The sequence below is a fragment of the Corvus cornix genome, chromosome 5 (genome assembly GCF_000738735.6).
Source record: "Corvus cornix cornix isolate S_Up_H32 chromosome 5, ASM73873v5, whole genome shotgun sequence".
Taxonomy (NCBI): Eukaryota; Metazoa; Chordata; class Aves; order Passeriformes; family Corvidae; genus Corvus; species Corvus cornix.
This window is the reverse complement of record NC_046335.1, coordinates 2343470-2358655: the sequence shown is the minus strand read 5'-3', so window position 1 is coordinate 2358655 and position 15186 is coordinate 2343470. Positions and strand designations below refer to the sequence as shown.

Here is a 15186-nt window from a genome sequence, read left to right as displayed (position 1 = left end):
TACTGCCAGAGGTTAGATGGGATATTGGGAACTGGGAATTCCTGGCTGGGAGGGTGGGGAGGCCCTGGCACAGGGTGCCCAGAGAAGCTGTGGCTGCCCTGGATCCCTGGAAGTGTCCAAGGCAAGGCTGAACAGGGCTTGGAGCCACCTGGGCTAGTGGAAGGTGCCCACAGCAGGGGGTGGAACAGGATGAGCTTTAAGGTGCCTTCCAACCCAGACCATTCAGAAATTCTATGATAATGACTGAGCCCTCAATGAGCCACTCCTTAAGGAACTCCTTCCATTGAAAAAGGAAAACAGTTGAAATGAAAGTTTATGGGCCACACGGGAAACAGTGGAAAATACAGCTTGGAGTGTAGCTGCAAAACAGGGATCAAAGAACCAAAAAGTGACCAGCTGGGAGGCAGCTCCATCCATTGAGCTCTGAGTCACTGTTCCCAGGAGCTTGGGCTGTGTGACAGTGAACGTTCTGAGGAGCAGTCACTGGTGTCTGACAGCAATTTATATTGTCACTGCTATCTGAGGTACCCCCTTAGTTCTCAGGAAAAACCTGGCTTCTCCAAAGAGAGGGATTTCTCCCTCTCCTTGGGTCGGAAGTGCCATTTTTGTTGCTTTTCAGTTGCACAATGAAAGGAGGAGGGGGGTGGTGGTGTTGAAATCCTCCTTGTTCTCACCCCACCTTTGGCAGCAGCTGTTTGGAGCTCTGATCTCTGCATTTCACAAGCTCCCCACCATGCCTTGCACATTCCCACAAAGCTTGGATTTCCCATGGATCCGCTGCCTGAAACCACAGCCAGGCTGGACAGGGCTTGGAGCAAGCTGGGATGGTGGAAGGTGTTCCTGCCCAGGGCAGGGGGTGGAATGGGATGAGCTTTAAGGTCCTTTCCGACCCAAATCATTCCGGGATTCTGTGAAATTGGAGGCTTTTTGTAAGGGAATAAACCAGCTCTGCAGTCAGCTTTGTTTTGGAGCTGTGACCAAGAGATCCCAGCCTGGTCTTTGCCTATCCTGCAGCAGCCCCAGCCTGCTCAGAGGAGCTGGATAAATCAAGAGGCACTTGAGGGAGAGGTTGGTTTATCGCCAGGCTCTTAGCCCTACTCCAGTAAAGCCATCACCCATCATTTCTCAAAGGTCACTGGGATTTGTAGGATTTCTGTTTAGATTTATAATTGGTCTCCTGTTTCCCAGAATGCTTACGCACTGTAAGTCCTTAAGACATTTCATTTTCCTCTGTCCTGCAGATCCTGGAGGCTCAGTGCTGGTGGCTGAAGAGCAAACACTGTTCTCATCATGGGGATTTTCCCCTGATCCGTGGTCGCTGCCTGCTCCTCCTCCCTGAGCTGCAGTAATTTCTTGTGAGCCTCTAATCCTGGTTTAGTTCCTGAAAGTCTGCTCTGGCAGGATGTTATGTATGCAGGCATCGATCAGGTTTTCAGGAAAAAAAATCTCAACACCTCTCTTTCTATTGTTTATTCTTGTATCTTTGTCTTTTTCCAGCCAAGGCAGCTTTTGAAGAGGCAGGAAACATCCTCAGTGGCCACGTAAGGATGGGGATGTATTTTGAAGATGATGCCTTGGCTTTGTAAGTGGTTTCTCTTTTTCTTTGGGAAGAATTCAAGCTGATCTGCACTTAGTGAAAGGCAGTGCCTGGAGCAAGTGTCACTGTGCTGAGTGACAGCTACAAGTGACTTACTCCTGCAGGGAGATGGGTCAGGACTCATCCAAAGGGAATTGTCACCTTGGCTCTGCCACTGGTTCTCAGCCTATCCATGGTCGCCTCTCTGAGCCCTGTTGAAATGAGCAGTCACTTCTCTTCCTGCTGGTTTTATTCCCTCCAGGAATTTTCAGCCCCCATGGATCTGGTTGTGCTCCTCATAGAAACAGGAGCAAACCTTTCTGAAAATAAAAAGCAGGCTGGAAAAATTACAACATCAGTGTGTGAGGGAGAAAAAGTCCTGCTTTTCTCTTTCCATGAGGAAGAGGTGATGGATTGTCAGTGCAGTGCCTTCCCTTGCTCTGGTGGTTGCTCCCAGTTGCCAAGAGCAGCCAGAAAAGAAGCTGCTTGTGACTACCTGGGGTGGACATTGAGTCTGGGTGCTGGAAAAGGCTTTGGAAGCTGGGAAATAGATGCTGTCTTGCCATGGAGCTGCATTCCTGGTGGAATTGCATCCCTGACTTTAAGCCAAATGGAGCTAATGGGGTCTTACCTGTGTCATTAACAATCCAGCAAGGGGCAAAGCCCTTTGGGTTAGAGTGTGAGAGGTGCCTCAGTGCCTAGAACTGCAGCTGGATCCAGGGGGGATCTCCAGCTCATCCTGGCATCTCATTTCCATCAGGAATTAGCTATCAAGGCAGAGTTACAAATCCCAGAAGGTCCTTGGCCTGTTTTCCAGGTGTGGGTTTAAGAGCCTGCAATGCAGCAGGGAATTATTTCCCTGAGTTCCTCAGAGATGTGATGCATTCCTGATGAGACACGGGCGTTCCTGTGGTGAGCACGGAGAATAAAAGTGCAAACACCTCGGGAATACATCTTCATTAACCAACCTGTGCTCCAGGCATCAGGGGGAACCTGACCCCCCAGTTAAGACTTTTCTTCCCTGAGGATTTCAGCCCAGCTGATAGAAGGAAAAAAAAAACAAAAACCCAAAAAGCAGAGGACAGGGTGATCTCTCAAGGTACCAGGAGAAAAAGCCTGTGTTCTCTCAGAGCTGACACATGCAGGAATCCACCTCCCTGCTCCTGCTCCAGGAGCCTGCAGCCTGCTCCTGTTTAGCAGGAATATTTAGTACAGTTTATATTGATAGTCCTTCAGCCAAATTTGGATTTTGGCTGTGATTTGTGGGTGAACTACTGTAGCTGATGGGCTTCTCAACTGTAAGCTGAAAGTAAACACTTACAGGAATTCCTTGTGCAAGAGCCAGGCTCACTTCCCTTCTTCAGAGAAAGCCATTCTTCAGCTCAGTGCTCAAGGAGAAAATATTTGTGGCTCCCAGGTCATGGAAAGCTGATTCCCCTTTTGTGCATCCTGTAGACCTTTTCCAGAGAAAAGGCTGCAGGATACACAAAGTCTGTTGTCAGCAAAGCTGTTTGCTCAGCAGGCACCTGCTGGGCTGGTCCCTAATGAAGGGGAAAAAGGCATTGAGGAAGAAATGCTTTGAATGAGGTCGTTATTTATTTCCACATCCATGTCAGAGATTCCTGCCAAGTATTTGTTTGCAGATGGTTTTGATTGAAATGCAAGACTCGTGTTACCCACTGAATGGTTCTGCTGTATAAATAGAAAGCTGTGGTGAGCAACAATGCAACCCCTCAGGACCAGGAAGAGGAGAAGGGATTTCAGGATAGATTCTAGCTGGGGAATTTGGTGATTTTCTGGAATTATGTAAGATATTTCCTCACAGAATCCCAGAATGGTTTGGGTTGGAAGGGACCTTAAAGCTCATCTCGTTCCACCATGTGCAGGGACACCTTCCCCTATCCCAGGGTGCTCCAAGCCCCATCCAACCTGGCCTTGGACACTTTCACTTTTCTCTGGAAGCCTCTTCCAGTGCCTCACCACCCTCACAGATGCTTATCAAAGCCTGCTGGACAAGTTGATGTGTTTTAGATACAGGGAACAAGAGTTCTCACTCCTCTGAGCCACGACCAAGCCAAAGAATCTCTTTACAAGCTGTAGAAGTTTAATAAGTTCAAAATCCCTGAATTCAATTTTTTTTGAGGGGTTTTTGCTACTCTTGATCTACAGTAAATACAGGTTAATTTGCAAAGCAATGAAGAGGGAGGTTAAGGATCTTCCTCACAGCCCAAAGGATTTGCAGAGGTGTGAGAATCAATTTCTTTTGAGTAGCAGAACTTGGGAGTCCAGACTGGGGGAGGAAAGCTTAGCTCAGGGCTGGATTTACAAAGATAAACTAAAAAATGTTGAAATGGCTCAGATAAATCCAAGAACAGTTTAGTAATTGTTTCCCCAGATTTGAAGGCCTCAGGGAAGTCCATGCTCAGGAGTTGGACTTCAGTGATCCTTGTGGGTCCCTTCCAACTGAGGATATTCTGTGATTCTTGACCACAACATCAGCACAGGTCTGGGGTGGCCCTTAGAAGTTTGCAGTGGGTGTGTTATTCCCAGAGGGATCAGTGCTGTGATGGAGGATGGGAAAGGCCTCCACAAGAGTTGGACACCATGGAAATGAGTTACCTGCAGTTCCCTCCACTTGCTTTGTCATTGATGATCTAAAGAATTTCTTCCCTGTGAGGGTGGGCAGGCCCTGGCACAGGGTGCCCAGAGAAGCTGAGGCTGCCCCTGGATCCCTGGCAGTGTCCAAGGCCAGGTTGGACATTGGGGCTGGGAGCAGCCTGGGACAGTGGAAGGTGTCCCTGCCCATGGCAGGAGGTGGAACTGGGTGTGCTTTAAGGTCCCTTCCAACCCAACCCATTCTGGGATTCTTTGGTGTCACAGCCTTCGAGAAATTGCCGGGAGCCTTTGAAAAACAAACCAGACATGCCCCCAAAAAACTGCACAGGCAGCTGATTTCCCCTGGCACACCCTTCCTCTGGGCAGTGCCATCTGGAGCCTCCAGGGCTGAAGTTCCTCAAACTTCCAGAAAATTGCTGTCCTGGCTTGGTGTCTCCCCTGGCCTTTCATTGCTCAGACTTCTCCTATTTCTGCTTTTCCCACTTTCTCAGCTTTTCTTTGAGTACCTTGAACCCTCTTACCAGAAGGACTTCAGGGATTTAAGGATGATCTGGCTGCTCCACCAAGAGAGGGTGGGGGCAGCCTGTGTGTGTTGCTCTAATGTGGGGCTTGGACTTCACCAAAATTTTGGGGATTGTTCACTGAGACAAGAACTGGATCTCCTGGAGGTCGTTTTGTGTGGGTTGTGTCGCTTGGATGGAATCTGAGACCTTCCATTTGCCTTGGCTTGGGAGGCAGAGTGAAGCCCTGGGGGGGCCTTTGCACCACCCAACCTTCAGTGTAAAAATGAAGGAGAAGTAGGAGCAGAATCCCAGAATCCCAGAATGGTTTGGGTTGGAAGAAACCTCAAAGCCCATCCCGCTCCACTATCCCAGGACACCTTCCACTACGCCAGGTTGCTCCAAGCCCCGTCCAACCTGGCCTTGGACATTCCAAGGATGGGACATGTCTCCAGGAGGATGCCAGCTCTGTGTGCAGCACATTTGGTGTGTGTCCAACCCCCCTGTGCCCATCCCTCTTTTTCAGATCCCGAAAATACTCCGTGTCCCCCCCTGCCCTGCTCCTTGCCCGCAGCGGAGGCCGGAGCGTGGAAGGCATCGCTCTGTCCAAACACAGCGTGCAGGACGTGGTGCAGATGATCAGATGTGAACTGCTGGACATTTTTGTGAGTAAAAATAAAATCAAAACGTCCTTTTTCCATCACAGTTGTTTGCAGAGCCCTGATTACAGCGTGGAGTTCTGCACAGCGGCCATGTCCGCTCGTTATTTTTCATCGTGCCGAGTTTGTTTTTAAGTTTTATGACTTAGAGCAGGCAGTCTGGATAGAAATCTGCTGTTTGCTGTGTGGTCTTGGAGCAGGAGACCCTGGAGTTGAGGGACTGGCCTCAGAGTCACTCACTCTGCAGTGCTTGGCCTCTCACAGGGTCTATTCCCTATTCCCAGGGCTTTTTCCATGTGCCATTTGGAGCCTGGCTGTAGCCTCTGCCTGCTCTGCTCACATCCCCACCTCCAAGCTCACAGCTGCTGCCACGGACTTGGTGAGCTTGGGTTGGGCAAAGACATCTCCAAGTGCACCAGAATCCCAGCCCTCTTGCAGCTTCCCACGTTCCACACAGACACTGCAGCCTTGCTTAACCCCCTGCACCCTCGTGAAGAGCAGAAAGCGGAATTTTCTCCCATTTTCTCCTCCCCATAACCCCCAGTTTCTTGTTTGTGACGTCTTGCAGCCAGAAATCACCGTGCCAAATCTGCCTCAGTACTTGCAGCTCAGAAAGCCCTTCCTCATCCTGTTCAGTGCTGGTGGCATCAGTCAGATGGAAAGCAAGGAAATGCTGAAGCTGACAAAAGGAGGAGCCCAGCAGGCGTTTGTGGCTTGCTGGTTGAACCTGTGAGTGTTTGAAAATCTCTCCTTTCCCTTAACTCGCTCCGAGCCTTGCAGAAAAAAAAACCCTGAGGCTGCAATTACTGAGAACATGAGCTGGTAATGTGATTATTGGGTCTGAAATCATCAGCAGTTGGGAGGTCAAGCCATTGAGCAATGGTTCAGTCAAGTGTTCTGGGCAGCTGCAAAAATCTCCTGACAAAGTAAAATTAGTAAATATTTAATTAATGGCAGAAATCGTTTTCAATAGAGGAGGAAAATGTTCCCTAGTGCTTGTAGCAGCTTGACCCTGGGTCTGGTGTTACTTGTATTTTTGTTGCATGTGGGAGGGGAAAAAAAAAGAAAGGAAATTTGCCCTCCTGGAATGTGTTCTGGTGATTTTCCACCAGCAATTAGAGGGAATGACTGGTCATTGACTGGGGAAAGAAAGTTTTCACGAGAAGGTTCTACCAGCAGCCTCATAAATTAAACTTAAAAAATATTCAAGAAACAAAATTAATTCATGACCTAAGAAATAGAAAGTTGTAGGAATGGGGATTTTTTTTTTGTTTTTTAATCCTCCCCTTCTTAGTTGCAGTTTGAATTTTTGGCCTCTGTTTGTTTTGCCCAAACCCAGAGAAACTTCAGTGGCTTAATCATAACGTGCTTTGAAGTCTGGGAAGCGCCGTCCAGCGTGGGCTGGAGTTTAGCTGAGGGAGAAAATGCACATGTGTTCAGAAAGAAAGGGATTGGGCTGCCAGTAATGCACCAGAAACGAGAGCCCTGGAACTTCCCCACCTACACATCTGCCTTTGCTCTGCCTTCCTGAGGCACAAAAAGCCTTCCTGTGCCAGAGCAAAGTGGCACTGCCACAAAGCAGGGCAGAATCCCAGCGTGGTTTGGGGTGGAAAGGACCTTAAAGATCGTCCAGTTCCACCCCTGCCATGGGCAGGGACACCTTCCACTGTCCCAGGCTGCTCCAAGCTGGCCTGGAATACTTCCAGGGATCCAGGGGCAGCCACAGCTTCTCTGGGCACCCTGTGCCAGGGCCTCCCCACCCCTCTGGCAGTGGAAAGCAATTCCCCCTTATCCTGTCACTTCATGTCCTTGTCAAAAGTCCCTCGTCCTAGAGAGAAGCCCTCATTCCCAGGGCAAGAGCCAGCTCAGACCTGGGCCATCACTCTCAGCCCTCAGATGGTGCTGGAATGACTCAGAACCTTTGTGGGCCTGCTGTCCCTCTGTCTCAGTGTCCTGTTTTCACTCTCTCTGTGTCACTTGAGGGGTTTGCCTTTCCATCCCTGTGGAATTGCTGTCACCCTGGGGCTGTGGCAGCAGCTGGCCTGGAAGGAGCTGGCAGCTGTGCCTGCAGGCAGGGTCTGACCCCAGGGGGCTGCAGGATCTGTCCCACTCTTGTCCCAGCTGTTCTTAGAAGCTTTCCCACCTTTTTTCCACCTTTCTACAGGGTTTGCCCTGCTCAAGGATTTCTTCACACATCCAGGCTGTTGTCTGCTCTCTCTCCATTGGATCCTAACAGGTTCCTTAAGGCATTAAGCTTATATATGTAGTGCCATGAGCTTAGAATGAGGGAATCCTGGAATGGTTTGGGTTGCAAGGGACAGTAAAGCCCATCCCATTTGTCCATGGACACCTCCCACTATCCCAGGTTGCTCCAAGCCCCGTCCAGCCTGGCTTTGAACACTTCCAGGGATGATGCTTCTACAGTCCCACAAAACTGCACTTTGCTGGATGGGACCCTTTGGTGATTTTTTGGCTCTCAGTCCTTTTGTGCTGCCAAACCTGAATCTCCTCTTCCCAACAGGAAGAAGACTCCAGTGGGACACGGGATCCTGAGGAAATACTTTTCCACCACGCCTTCCTTGCCCGTTCTCCTCTGGGTGAACCTCCATGCTGGGGGTCAGGTATTCAAGTTCCCACCAGAACAGTCCATCACTGAGATGAACATCTTGTCTTGGCTGGAGAAGCTCCAAGCAGGACTGGAGATTCCCAGCAGTAAGTGGACACAGGTTTATAACGTTCCCAAGCACACACTGTGAGCTCCAGTCTGTTTATGAGAAGATCCTACGTGCAATAAATTGTCTGCCCTGGAATTTAACGATGGAAAAACCAGCTCTGCTTGTGAGAGCTGCAGAAGTACAAATAGTCCAGCCAGGAGAGAATGCCCACACTCACAAGTTTGCTTTGGGACTGTTTAATGCTCAGAGCCAAACGTGGATAGTTTGGATTTGGCATCTTTTCCTTGTGATAATCCCCAAATCTGGCTGTGTTTTCCCATTCCCAAATGCAACTTGCTAATAAGAAACCTCCCAGCTCCCAGTTGTCAGTGTAAGAAGTAGCTGCTCTTTGGGCACCTTCGTGCCTAATTTCTTTTTTGGATGGGAGAGGATAAGGAAGCTGCTTTTTACTGGGGTCTTTTGGACATGAAGGGTTGGTTTGTGCTGTGAAGCTTTTCACTGCATCCCTCCTGTCCTGATCAGCCCAGTGAGGCTTTGGAGGAAGCCAGCATGGATATGCCTTCCTCAGGAGAGCTGGAAAGGGGCTTTGGACAAGGCATGGAGGGACAGGACACAGGGAATGGCTTCCCACTGCCAGAGGGCAGGGATGGATGGGAGATTGGGAAGGAATTCCTGGCTGTGGGGGAGGGGAAGCCCTGGCACAGGGTGCCCAGAGAAGCTGTGGCTTCCCCTGGATTCCTGGAAGTGTCCAAAGCCAGGCTGGATGGGGCTTGGAGCAGCCTGGGACAGTGGAAGGTGTCCCTGCCCATGGCAGGGGGGTGGAGCACGATGGGATTTAAGGTCCTTTCCAACCCAAACCATTCTGGAATTCTGTTAATTTTGTATTCATAGGAAGGGGAAAAAAAGCCATAATTCCTTGGAAAGGGAAATATCCCTGGAGGTGGGGCATAACTCTTTACCTGCTGACTGGAACTGTATTTGCTGCTCAGGTACCTTGTCTGAGGAGGACTGGAAGCCACCACTCCCTGCTTACGACTTCCTCCAGATGATGGAGCCATCCGTGCCTGAGCTCTCTGCCCGCTCCGGGGACACCGCGGTGCCACACCCGCCCAAAAGCCCCGAAGGGGACACTGCTGCCACCGGGGAAGAGCCACCCCAGGAGAGCACGGCAGAGGAAGTTGGTTCCCCTGGGAGGGACCTGCGGGGCACAGCCTCGAGGCTGGCAGCGAGGGACAAGCAGGGCAAGAGACACAGCGAGCTCTGAGAGCTGGGGTGGGGAAAAATGTGGGACTGCCCTGGAAAACCTCTCACTTTCCCAGCCTTCACTCCAAGGAGAGAAGTGGTTTCAGCTCTCAAGGAATGGTGAAGGGAAAGGCCACTCCCTGCTGCAGAGTGCTGGTGGCTTCTGATGCCAGAGACGTGTCTGTGCATCCCACATGTTGTTCCCTGGCTGCTGCTGGGAGCTCACTGAGCAACGAACTGCACTGGAAAAGACAAATCAGCCCTGCTCTGTAGATTCCCTAAATCTCAGAGCTGCCCCTGAGTAGAAAGGGGTGAGTGATTCCAAGATAAAAAGCCCGTTTCTCTCCTCCCTGGTTGCAGGAGAAGCTCTACTGATGTGTGTCAGCAAATGCTGCGATTCCATCCGCGCTGGAACCGTGTGGAGCTGGGAGGGCCAGCATTCCACCACTCCAGAGCTGCTGCAGCCAGCCCCCCGTTGTGTTTACACCTGACTTGTGACCCGAATCCGTGAGCGTGTTCATCCTCAGGGGAGAGAGGAGGATCTGGTGGAAGCAGATTTATTACAGAGGCCAGAGCTCAGGTCGCACAACAGCCCTGAATAGCTGGGACAAAACTCTGCCAGCAAATCTCCAGGGTGGGCAGGTTGGGAGATGGCTTTCCTCACTGCTGGCATTTCCTTGGTCCTGAGCCCAGGGGGTTATTTGCAGCCTCGATTTGTCTTTGCTCTCGGTGACAGCATCGAGGTTGGTGCCTGCTGAGCTGGAATGGCACAGGGAGCAAGGTCTGTGGGAAGCTCAGTGCTGTGGAAGAGGGGAGGGAGATGAAGGGCAAGGCTGGACCCTTCCAAGATGGGATGGAGCTGCTTCAGATCCAAAACTAAGTGGGGAGATGCAAAACCTGAGGCTTTCCAGCCTCTGCCCATCTCCTGGGGACAAGAAGCAGCAGAGGGTTGAAAGCAGAAGGTCTGTAAGGTCCCTTCCAACCCAAACCATTCTCAGATTCCATGATCATCCCCCTCCCTTCAATGAACATCTCCCTTCCACTGCACCACTGAGACATGACAGAAGGGTCAGATCCTCCTCCTACTCCTTAGGGCTCTGAAATTACTGGGAAGAGGAAAAAATGCTGGTAAGGAACTGCTGAGAGCATTGCAAACTCTGTATTTCTCATCCTGCAAGGAGCACACATGGCTGTGAGGCTTTTGAAATATCCAGAAATAGATCATTAGTTCTGGGCTCTCCTGGAAGCCTTTAATTGCAAGAGACCATTTTTGGACCAAATGGCAGGCTTTGAGCAAGAATGTATATATTTAAAGGAATAAACTGCAGCCTGCTGATCAAAAGCATTATCCCCAAGGGAAGGGTGTGAACAGATCCTTCGTGTGTTCCCGTCATTCCTCTGCTCCATAAGCTCCTTACGCTGCTGAATTCCATAAATGGAACTTTGGTCATTTCCCATTCTGTCCCTGATCATCGAATCCCAGAATGGGTTGGGTTGGAAGGGACCTTAAAGATCATCTCATCCCACCCTTGCCATGGGCAGGGACACCTTGCCCTATCCCAGGTTGCTCCAAGCCTCGTCCAGCCTGGCCTGGAACACTTCCAGGGATCCAGGAACAGCCACAGCTTCTCTGGGCACCCTGTGCCAGGGCCTCCCCACCCTCCCAGGGAAGAATTCCTTCCTGATATCCCATCTAACCCTGCCCTCTGGCAGTTTGAAGTGCAATAATCGGGTTTTTCATAGCATCTTAAATAAACTCCACTCAAGTAGGCTCCTCTGCATCTGCTTTGGGTGGTGGGAGCAGTGCCTGCCCCTCATCAGCAGGATCCCTTCCTTCCGCAGGGTTTGTGGAAGACAAGGAGCATTCCCACGTCCCCCACTTTTATCCGCGTGTCCTTTTCCAGCCCTTCTCCCGTGCAGGACTGGGGCAGGAGTTTGTCACTAGGGGTCAGTGCCACATCTCCGTTGTGGCCTCGCAAATCGCTGCCTCTCCCGGTGCTGCCGGATTGACGCTGGAGCGTCACCATTGAGGCGCTGGAGGTCAGGAACATCTTCCCACTGGGATCCTGATGGGATGCTGCTGGATGAGGGGCTGTTTAGCTGGGGACTGCTGGCTCTCTCCACAACACCACCAGTGGGATCCATCAGCTCCAGCCTCCCAGGTTGGGTTGGGATGCCCGGAGCTTTGGGCTGAGTCCCCCTTGCAGGTACCAGCACAGAGATGTGGGAAAGGGATGTGCTTATCCATGTCCCACCACTGCCAGAATCCAGCTGGATGGGCAGCTGTGGGTTTGCTCTGGATGCAGGTCAGGGTCCTGGACCACATCAGGTGGCTTTAGGTTCATTGGGGTTTTATTTTTCAGTACAAAATGTCTTTTCCATTGTGTAACCCAAACAGACACTGGGGGAAACCCGTGGAGGCAGAAATGTGCCAGGATATGTATGGACAGGGTGAAGACATCAGGGATGCTGAGGGCAGTGTGAGGGGATCTGCATCCCAAAGTTTCCTCATCCAGCAGAGGAAACACTCCAGCACGTGGCTGTTTCCAACAACTCCAGCTCTGGGGACAGAGCGGGGTGGAAAGAAACACTCCGAGGGTGTTCATGGAATCAGAACCATGGAGTGGTCTGGGTTGAAAGGGGCCTTTAAAGGGCATCCAGTCCCACCCTGCCACGGGCAGAGACACCTTCCACTGGACAAGGCTGCTCTGATTCCCATCCAGCCTGGCCTGGAATTACAGCCTTGGGTGAGAAGCGAAGCAGAGGAGGCAGAGCTCGTGTTCTGGGGGGCGGCTGTGAGGGACAGAGTGATTCCCAGGAGGCTGGAGGAGCGGGATCTGTCCTGTCCCAGGAGGCTGGAGGAGCAGGATGCTGGGGTCTGCGTCAGCAGGCCCTGTTGTCAGCAATGCTGCTGCTCAAGTGAGGTGAGATCACCAGGGACACTGATATTATCAGCTCCTTCTTCAAGCATTTAACAATAAAAGCCGCGTTTGTGTGCGTAAACCACAGCTCTTCCTCCTTCAGTGGTGCTGGGGGGGCTCAGCTGAAGATTTCCTGACTGATATGGATCAACAACAGCTATCAGACCAAACTCTTCTGCTAGGACTTGATTTCAGGGGACATTTGGATGTGCTCAGGAGCCTTTCAAGGGGTGTTTAAATTATCAAAAGATCAAACAAAGATACACACCCCCCCAAAAAAAAGGATTATGTGCTTGTCCCGAAAGCAAAACAATTTATTGTCCAAAACCACAGGAAATTCTCCACGCACTCCTTGTTGGCCCCTTCCAACTCAGGATGTTCTGTGATTCTCTGGTCTGTCCCCATCCTCAAGGATCACCCACAAAGCCATCATCATCCTCGGTTAGGAGGGAGGAAGGCTGGCAGCAGTGCTCACTGCAGGGCAGAGGAAATATTAAAGGTGTGTGTTGTGTTTTCCATGTTTAAAAGCTGTCAGAGGGATCATTATGGAGGTGCCCTCTGATCTCCAAACTATGGGACATCAGAAGCAATCAGCTTCTTCCAGGTTTTTCACCCTTTCAGCAGAACCAGGGTGGTGGGATACAAGTCCTTGTGATGGAAGATGGATTTTCCAAACCGGCTGAGAATCTCCAAATTCTCAGCCCATCCTGGACCACTGCTGGATGGTCACAGTCCCTTCTGGCAAGCCTCATTCCGTGGCCAGGCTCTGGTCTGGGATACAGCTGCAGGATGGTGGAAGAGGCGGCAGCAGCAGGGAGGAGGCAGGAGAGGACACGGTCCCCAGGAGGGAGATGCTACCAGGCAGCAGCAGGGCCACGGCAAGGACAGATCTGCCTGGACAGATTCCAGCAGCGCTGCCAGGATGTGGAGCAGGACAAGATCTGGTGAGCTGGCTCACGTCCCTTGGGGCTGGGTGGGGACAGGGAGGCTGGCGGGGCTGGGGGACAGTGAGAACCAGTCCCTCCATCCCATCTGGTGGCTCAGCCTGGCGGAGATGCTTTCCCTGCAGGGCAGGTTCCTCTCCAGCACGGCTTGGCCGTGATCCCTGCCCTGGAGCACCTGCCCCTGCCGCAGGGCCCTGCCGGCAGCGTGTCCGGGAATGTTTGTCCGGAGTTGCCAGGTGAGGCTGGGCTGCTGCTGAGGGTGTCTGGAATTGTCTCGTCCAGACCTCAGCCCACCCCTGGGGACATCCAGGGTGACGCAATCCATCCTGGTACCCTGGATGTGGTTCCCCATGCCCTTGGCATCGCCTGAGGGGATGGAGAAGGATCCCGCAGCTGCCTGGTGTGTCCATCATTGCCAGTGTGTCCCCACCCCAGTGTGTCCCCCCAAACCAGCCCCCCGAGCCCACACAATGCCCCTGCTGCCTGTCAGTTTGGGGAGGGTGGTGGGGACCCAACAGGGACAATCTGGGGCCAGACAGACAGACATGGTGGTCACGGAGTGGCATGGGAACGATGGATGCCATAATGGCAGTCAGAGGTGGCTGAGGAGCTGTGCTGGGGAAGGGAGGGCGCAGGTGCCGGATGGAGCTGGGATGTGGGATAAGGGGTGGTGGCTGAGCAGGATGGGGTTCCCTGTTATTTTGGGTGGCTCTTCCACCTAGCACTTCCACTGGTAAAAATACAACAGGCCCAGGCAAGTACCCCCAACCCCTGACTCATAGCTTGCAGGGTGGCCAGGATGGGGTCTCCATCCCTTCTGCCCCATGCCCAGCATGGGCAGGAGTTGGGTCTCAAGGACACCACCGGCTCCATCCTCCTGGATGGGGATTGGGATGGAGCTGGGAAGAGCAATCCAAAGCAACTCCTCATAGAACACCTTCTGTCTGTATTTTCCTTTCCCCCAGACCTGCAGCCTCTCCTGGCACTGCACCCATGGCTGCACCCTCCTGCTCCATTCCCAAGCCAGGTTCACGCAGGGGCCTCACTGCTCGTGACTCGCACCCAGAGGGTGAAATCAAAGTCCGGGCTGGAAGAGCAGCAACCACCACGGACCATCCCACGGTAATCCCTTCCCAGTGCCTTTCCTGCTGCTCCCGAAAAGCGGGAGCCCCCGGGGTTCCATGGGGCCGTGGAGGAAGCAGAGGTGGCACGTCCCCTTTGGGACGTGGTTGTTCATTGTCCATTGTTCCCTCTTGGCTCGGCAGAGCCGACGTGGAGACGGGGAGCGATAAGTGGGGAGAGAGCAGCGCTGCGGTTCCTGCTCCCCGACAGGTTATTTCCCGACCTCTCCTTAGGTAAACTCACTCCTTCAACCTCCCTGAGAGTTTGCTTTGCTCTCCCTCACCCCTCCAGCACGGCGTGGGGCCCAGGAGAGCAGCCTGGCTCTATTAATAGCCCGTGGAATTGCCAAATCCCTCCTGTGTGTTGAAAGAGCGGCTGCAAGCCCATGATTCAGCTCCGTGGTAACGCACGGGATGGTTCCCCTGCACGGCTGTGGTGGGAAGGCTCCAGCTCTGCTCCAGCCCTGCAGGGCAAACTGGGCTCTCCAGTGGGGAAGAGCCCATCAGCTGGGATTTCTTGGCTTGCTGGCAACACAAATGGTCCTGTTGCTAAACTCGGTGGTGTTCTCTGCGTTGGCCGCTGCCCGAGCTCACTCTGCATGTGGATCCACAAAGAGTAAAACCCAGGAGCCTCAGAGAGGGCAAAGCCATGAAATCATGGAATCCTGGAGCCATTTAGGTTGGAAAAGACCTCTAAGATCATCGAGTCCAACCATTCCCCCAGCACTGCAAAGTCCCACCAAATCATGTCCCCAGGTGCCACATCCACACGTCTGTCAAATCCCTCCAGGGATGGGGACTCCACCACTGCTCTGGGCAGCTGTGCCAGTGCTTTACAACCCTTTCCATGAAGAAATTTTCCCTAATATCTAGCCTAAACCTCTTCTGGAGCAACTCAAGACCATTTCCTCTTGTCCCCAGGGCAGATGCAG

At 52.3% G+C, this 15186-nt stretch overlaps 1 protein-coding gene across 5 annotated transcripts in view; it reads left to right on the top strand.

Annotated features, from left to right (window-relative positions):
- Window positions 1-15186, top strand: part of TXNDC16 (thioredoxin domain containing 16) — a 44375-nt gene that overhangs the window by 26236 nt on the left and 2953 nt on the right. For 3 of the 5 annotated variants that reach the window (XM_039552065.1, XM_039552064.1, XM_039552063.1), the window contains 5 exons: window positions 1498-1582; window positions 5219-5357; window positions 5920-6080; window positions 7873-8063; window positions 9016-11039. In XM_039552065.1, the coding sequence (XP_039407999.1) occupies window positions 1498-1582; window positions 5219-5357; window positions 5920-6080; window positions 7873-8063; window positions 9016-9290 (851 nt within the window). In that variant the 3' untranslated portion in view covers window positions 9291-11039. Of the gene's footprint in view, window positions 1-1497; window positions 1583-5218; window positions 5358-5919; window positions 6081-7872; window positions 8064-9015; window positions 13134-14098; window positions 14256-15186 lie in introns of those variants that run through there. The other 2 variants (XR_005601923.1, XR_005601924.1) reach the window with 2 other exon arrangements.